The sequence below is a fragment of the Austrofundulus limnaeus genome, unplaced genomic scaffold (assembly GCF_001266775.1).
Source record: "Austrofundulus limnaeus strain Quisiro unplaced genomic scaffold, Austrofundulus_limnaeus-1.0 Scaffold123, whole genome shotgun sequence".
NCBI lineage: Eukaryota > Metazoa > Chordata > Actinopteri > Cyprinodontiformes > Rivulidae > Austrofundulus > Austrofundulus limnaeus.
Window position 1 is genome coordinate 1,116,204 of NW_013952525.1, and position 7,413 is coordinate 1,123,616.

A 7,413-nucleotide genomic window follows, 5' to 3' on the forward strand; every position below is an offset into this window, starting at 1 on the left:
GGCTGCCACAAACGATTATTTTAATAATCGATTAGTCGTCGATTAATCGATTAATCGTGGCAGCCCTACTTCTAATGTATAGTCGAGTTTGTTTTGAAATTTAGCACAACAAAAAGCTGCTCACCGTTCGAACATGACCACAGATCATCAGTCCTACGTTCTTGGTGAAAGCGTGAACCAGATCCACAAGCGCAGGACGTGAGTTAGGGTAGCCAGTCATCACCAAACACTGGGGTCTAATCAATAAAAAATGAGAGAGAAACCATTAACACATAAGTATCAAATTTATCCAAGTATTAATAGTACTACATCTGCTGTCATGGCAGGTAAAGAAATAGTGATGGTTAAATGTAGACATTTTTCTCTGTTCTCAAACACACACACACACACACACACACACACACACACACACACACACACACACACACACACACACACATATATTACATGTAGCGTAGCGAACATCAAAGCAAATATTTTAAGCAAAAGGATTTCATGGAAGTGATGGGAGGAGACAAGAAAGAGCTCAGGGACACACACATGTGACTCTGAAAGCACCAACTGATGCCTTTTAATCCCTGCTTGGTTTGCTGCCATGGGAACAGTCCACAGGCACAGGGTTACCAATTATTCCCTAAAAACAACACTGGACCACAGTTCGCACATGCAAGCTTTCAGAGATTGAAGTCACAATATAATATCATGTGAAGTCATTGTAAAAATGACACATGAAACACACTGTTAGGGTCAGAACATCAGTGGGATTGTAAAAATTGTACAGAATGGTGTAACAGCAACTCCACTCATAGCAGCGACAGGTTCTCTTTAAATTTAAAATACTCCTTTAGATTCGACAGTGACACGACCGTATTTGGTACCTGAAGTTCTTGATGTGGTCTTCTACTCCGCTGAGGTGCAGAGTGTGGGTCAGGGCTTGCTGGTAGGTCAGAGCTTGGGTCGACGAGCCCCAATTTACATCTGGAAGACCAGGACACATGCAGGCAGAAAAAACACACTGGATTTAGCGAGTGTGTTTACAGATCAGTCTGCTGAACTAAAGGCCATATGACCCACGCAGAGACAGAGTCAGAGAAAAGGTCTCCTGTGTGTGTGTAGCTGCGTTTCAACCTGTGTAAACATGTGTGTGTGTTCAGAGCACAGAACACTGGGAGAAAAGGCAGCGGGAAATAAGCAGTTCTTTGAGAAAATCTAGGCCTTTATTTTTATATTTTAGCTCTCTATTTTTCTTTTCCTGTCGAGTTTACTTTATTGTGCATATTTTCATTCGTCTAAGCTCTAAAAGCTAATATTACTTATTAGAAGAAATTGGTCTGGGAGTTCAAAATCTTCAGTAACGCTCTCTTTTACGGTTCCCTTATTACCATGTAATTACAAGGTAATAAAAATGTAATTAAATGTAATTACTACCTTATTACCATGTAATTACAAGGAAATAAAAATGTAATTAAATGTAATTACTACCTTATTACCATGTAATTACGTGGTAATTAGGTTACAAAAGAAAAACTACTGTTAGTAAAACTACCTTTATGGGGTAACTACAACCAAATTACTATTCAATAGTAACTCAACACTATTTATAACCAAAATAATGCAACTAAATTTTGGGGTTAGTGGTTAATTGCAATAAAACTTTAAAACTGTCCAAATTACCTACTACTTATTTAGGTGTTACATTGTGAATTCTAATACATTACCAGGTAAGTGCTACATTACTGCAGACAATTATTTACATAGTAAAAGTGTACCCTAATTACCATGTCATTACATGGTAATAAGGTAGTAATTACATTTAATTACCTTTTTATGTAATACAATACCAGGTAAGTGCTACATTACTGCAGACAATTACATAGTAAAATTGTACCCTAATTACCACGTAATTACATGGTAATTAAGGTAGTAATTACATTTAATTACATTTTTATTACCTTGTAATTGCATGGTAATAAGAGTACCGTAAAAGAAAGTGTTACCCAATCGTCTGTGCTTAGTGTAACAGACCTGCAAATGTTTTATTGTGAAATTTGTTCTTTATTTGTTTACTTAATTTACTATTGAGGTCGATGCTTTTATTTTGAAGGACGTTTTACAGAGCGACGTGCAGGTGCCATAAAGTAGAACTAACTGTGGTAAAATGCTGTAATAAGTTTAACATGAGCAGAAAACGTGTCTTCCCTGTGACTGAACTGAAGAAGAGAGAAAATGTCATCTATTGAATAATTTACAGGTTCTTTAGCACCTGGTTGATAAGGGAACAAGGTTTGTGATTATTGTTGGTTGCTAACTTTTATTCTGTAGTACTTTAAGCAATATTGTTTTATTTGACACCACTAGAGAGCGCTAACATGCTAAGCTAATAAGAATGAGAGATAATTTTATAGGTTTCTAAAGTGCTTATGTAGAAAATTATTATGCTTTATTGAATGTCATGCATAACAAGAAGGTTGTAATTTGTCATTTAAGTTCCATTTCACATGAGTGTGTGTGTGTTAAGATTAATTTACAGTAAATATAGTGCTCCATTTGAGGTCTTGTACTTTGCAATGATAAAACGAGTAAAGATAAATCAGTTCATTGGTAAATATTAAGGAAGTGAATGTTTTAAGGCTAATATTACATGCTGTAAGTTGTTACTAATTTGAATTGTTTGTTTCTGTAGCTCTTACGGTGTGTTCACCAAGGTTTCAAGCCTGTTCAACGTTATAATAAAAGGCAAAGTGAACCATCAGTTCGGGAGTAGACCATCATTCAACCGGGGATGCTACACTTAGTCCTGAACATTTATTTAAATTAACAGCAAGTGTTCAGATAATTATGAACTATTTTTTATATATTTAAGCATGATGAAAGAAATATTTGTTCCACTCAACTCTATATCTTACATGTCTAACTGCCTGATTACTTTTTCTCCCCACGATCAATAGTTATTGGGTTGCACCCTTACCCGTAACCTGAGATTACAATTTGCCCTGAACTCAATAAATTTATTGAAAAAACTGTTCCTTCATGCTTCCTCACCAATTTTCTTATTCTTCTACAGATATTACCTTTAAGGCAATCCTATACTTTCATCAAGGAACTCTTCAATAATTTTCAAAGTAGTAACATATATACCTGTGCTGCATGTCTGCCCGTACATCAACACACAGTAAACAGAAAAACATGACCAATGCTGCGTAGTGTCACTTATTCAGCAGTTTTTTTCTCAATATTTCCCAACTATCAGAAAAAACCATAAACATAAAATATAAAATAATCTATTTTATTTTGATTCACTACTAGCCTGGTTAAAACCAGACCGTCCTTCACTTTGCTTCGTACTAGGGTCTGGACTTGATGCATAGAGAATCGTTTCTTACAGGAGGTGTGGCCTCTGCTGAACCATGTGTGTGTTGTCGCTGTGATGGAGGCTAAGCTAAGAAGCTAACCGGAAATCTCGTGTGCTGTAAACAACTCTACTGAGAGGACAAAAGTACCGAGCCGAACGAGACGACTGTAAATGAGAGCTGCTGCTTTGTCAGACAAATTTATTTTAATTTGGAAGCCTTATCAACACAGACTGGCTTCATTCACTTCCTCCACTGCCGTATGATAAACTAACTAGCAGACACTGCGCAGAACATCGACGTCATTCAAAGCTCCTCCTTCTGTTCTCTGATTGGCCCAGGTAAAATAAACTACAAGCAGACACTGCGCAGAAAATTGACGTTCTGTTCTCTGATTGGCCCGGCTAAAAATCTGCCAGCGAAATCCATCTCAATGGGAGAAGTCCCAGACGGAGCAGTGAAGGGAAACTAGAATTGAGCAGAGCTGCGTAGGAAGGCAAGGGCAAGGCTAATTCACTACTGATATACAGTATATAAAAAAATAGGGGAAAAGAAAAACAGGGAAAAGGAGTAATGTATAACCTTCAATAATAAGCACAGATTAGAGCTTATCACTGTCAAAAATAATTAGATTTGGCAAAAATAGAAGGTCAGAAAGTTGTCATGAAAGTAGATTTTGTCTTAACTGTTTAGTAAAACCATCAGCACCTTCTAAAATAACCGCCCAAATAACATCTTTCAAGTTTGTCTAGTTTGGTACATTTTTGGTTTAGATTTTTTTGTTGCCTGAAAAAAAAAAACTTGAAAAATATGACTAATCCCCAATTTACACTAGATGCCGTACCGCTCCACTGTGCAGTTCGCAGCCATTCGTTTGTACCGCAAAAGCGTCCGCTCTGCTCTGGTGTGAAAAACAGAGGACGTTCGAGAAGAGCATGCTGGAAATGTGAGATCGCACGACAAATCCAGTCACAATTGTGGAAGTCAGAGCAAAATACATAATTCTGTGGAAGACGAACTCAAAACACAGCTGAAACTACATCGCTGTCGTCTTTTTGAAACGCCTGATTTCAAAATAAAATCCACATGAATCTCGTGTGTCTGCTTATGCTGCACGCTACATGTTACCATCTTCTTCCCAAACAGAATGATAGATTTTGACAGCATTTGTGTAGAAATATATGCATCTATTTATTAATATGGATGGGATTTCATCCAAAATTAGTCTGCTTTTGGTGAATTATTTTGAAAATACAAATGTTGTGCTCGTTCCTTTTCCTGTTGTTGTGACGTAATCTTTGTAGATTGACTCCGCAGCAGCTCCGGCAACAGGCAAAAATAAGATCGACTCTAATTTTGCTCTGTGGAGCCAGTGTAAATACTCTCATTGATATAATGGTTGTGTATTTACTGCAGAGGTCGGACATGAGTGGAGTGGAACCACATCTAGTGTAAATTAGGGGTAAGGCGATTATTTTAGGAAGGTGTCGACATGCTAAACACTTATCTGAAAGTGTCTTGTGTGCTTGGAACCTCACCTGGCTTCTTGTGACTCACATAGATATAGAGAGCCATAACAATGACATTAGTGAGGAGAGCAGCCGCCCAGTTGATGACAAACATCACCACACAGCACAGTATGGCACCAGCCAGGGAAACCCACATGTTGTAGTATTTAAAACTGGGTCGCCAGCCTGCAGCACAAACAGAAATTAAGTCACAGGATAACAACAATGGCAAAGTACATTAGGGGTAGCATGGTGTTTAAACTGGGGAAAAACTCTCTTAAAGTTCATATTAAGTTTTATTAGATCAGAATGAAAGAGAGGTGGTTCTTGTCCATTAAAGGACATAGCTGAACATTTTCACCACTAACATGATCTATAAAACAGTAAATGTAGCGGTTAAACAGCATGGACAGTGTTAAAGTTGGAGTAAAGCATAGGCTTAGGTTGAACAATGGAAGTTAGCCTGTTAGACTTCACAGCGATCATGATCATATTTATTTATTTTAAAAGTACCACAAAGACTAGACTAGTGGGATTTTAGTGATGTATCTAAGTGCTGTGTGTGGTTACACATTGACGGAGTCTAAAACAAACCACAGGACGTAAACGGTACACTGACTGTATGGTTTCTCCTGTTCTCATGCAGGAGGTTTACATTTCCCAAAGAGAATGCCCAAATTGGCCATGAAGAAACGAGAACACCAAATTGAGTTTACAGTTTGTGCTTCCAGAAGCAGTAAAATCTGTTACTTCATTACAGTAAATGAGTCATGTACCATTTAGGTTCCATGGACCTGCCTGAAAGATTAGAAGCATACAAAAAATCTGTACCTGCAGGTCTGCTTAAGATTTGGTATTGAAGAAAGAGGGAAAAAGCAAAAAACTCAATATAAAAAGAACATCTATGAATATTATTTGTCTGTTCATCAGTATAAAAAGTAAAGTTTCTTCAAAGCAAGTGCTCCTTTCAAAAAATTAGTCTAGTTCTTGAGGAACAACTCGATGTTGTTATTTTATAACAAAACATGTAATCTCAAGCAGTACTCCTCGAGTCGTCCACTGAGCTTTATCCTAAATATAAAAACAGCAACTGTTTTTTTAATACAGTGAAATTTGATAAATCAATCCAAACATGTCCACAGGTGGATAACTGTTGCTTTGAACCAATCAATAAATTTCTAAAAGAATGTTCCTACTATACTGTGTAATATTAGGATCTACGTAGCAGCAAGATTGATTCTGTACAATGTAATTTATCAGTAACAGAAATGTGATGCTGGAGAGTCGGGTCATCTTAACATTCTTGTTGTGAACAGGATTATCACATTTCCAAATTACATTTGGTTTGGAAAGGTTAATAACACCAAACAAAATTACAGCAGCACTCAAACTTAAAATGCTCATTGCTTCATGACTGAAGCCTAAAACAAAAGGAAGAGAAAGAAAATTTAAAAAATATTCAGGCAATACAAGAAACACACCATCTCATGATTTAAAAATGTTTTCATTGATATTCCTTTCAACATTTATCACAATCAGAGTTAAACACCATAACTTGTGACACTGGCTGAGAGGCTGTTTGTTTTAACCAGGACCAGGACTGACTCAAAACTTTCCAACAACTTCTACTTCTGTCTTTTGGTCAAATTTAGGATCTTTTACTGCTTCCTTTCTCTCTCCCATTTTTTTCATCTTGAGCTTACCTGGAGAGTTAGCCAGTGATGCATGGAACACTGAGAAATTGATTAAGGCATAGGATGCCAGGAAAAAGTTGGAGATGATGGGCGCAATTGTGTTCAACTCAGCTGAAAGAGAAAACAAAAATGATTTTAGAACCTCAAATTCCACTCCTACCAACAAGAGGCAAAGCTTTCTTATCTGAATAAGCAGTGTAAAGCATTAATGAGCTAATAAACGACTTTGCTTATTTTTCTAATAACTATATTTTTTAATATAATGAAAATATAAACTTATAATATAAAAAAGTAATAACCTTTTTGATGTAACAAATATTATTTTCAAAATGTGATAATCAGAGAGGTCTGATTGAAACATGTCTTTCAGTTGGATTAACAACAAACCGTTTCAAAAAGATTTTCGTGTAATTTCAGTGTAAAAAAACATTTTCCTATAATAGCTGCCCGCTATGCTTGGATTCAACTAAACAACAACAGACTTGAAGTATGAATCCTGATGGAATCATGATTCTTATGTAACATGATTTACACCATTCACATCTTCACATCTGCACTCTTTGCAGCCTTATTGGCTCTATTCTACATAACTATGCACTCCCTGTTTTTAATAGTCTGTCCTGATGTTTACTCTATTTTTGCTGTTGATGTAAAAAATAAAAAAGTTAAAAAAAAAACATTTTCCGCTGAGGGACATACTGTATACAGCGGGTAAAATAAGTATTGAACACGTCACCATTTTTCTCAGTAAATATATTACTAGAGGTGCTAATGACATGAAATTTTCACCAGATGTTGGTAACAACCCAAGTGATCCATACATACTATCAGGTTTTTAACAAAGTCAACGTGAGCAAACAC

The 7,413-nt window shown here is 36.4% G+C and overlaps 1 protein-coding gene across 3 annotated transcripts in view; it reads right to left on the reverse strand.

The window, feature by feature from the left end:
- The window catches only part of slc12a2 (solute carrier family 12 member 2), a 70,954-nt gene that overhangs the window by 30,874 nt on the left and 32,667 nt on the right, over positions 1 to 7,413 (reverse strand). For all 3 annotated transcript variants that reach the window (XM_014015140.1, XM_014015138.1, XM_014015141.1), the window contains 4 exons: positions 6,562 to 6,663; positions 4,889 to 5,044; positions 879 to 978; positions 125 to 236 (listed from right to left, as the gene is read on the reverse strand). In XM_014015140.1, coding sequence (XP_013870594.1) covers positions 125 to 236; positions 879 to 978; positions 4,889 to 5,044; positions 6,562 to 6,663 — 470 coding nt within the window. The remainder of the gene's footprint in view (positions 1 to 124; positions 237 to 878; positions 979 to 4,888; positions 5,045 to 6,561; positions 6,664 to 7,413) is intronic.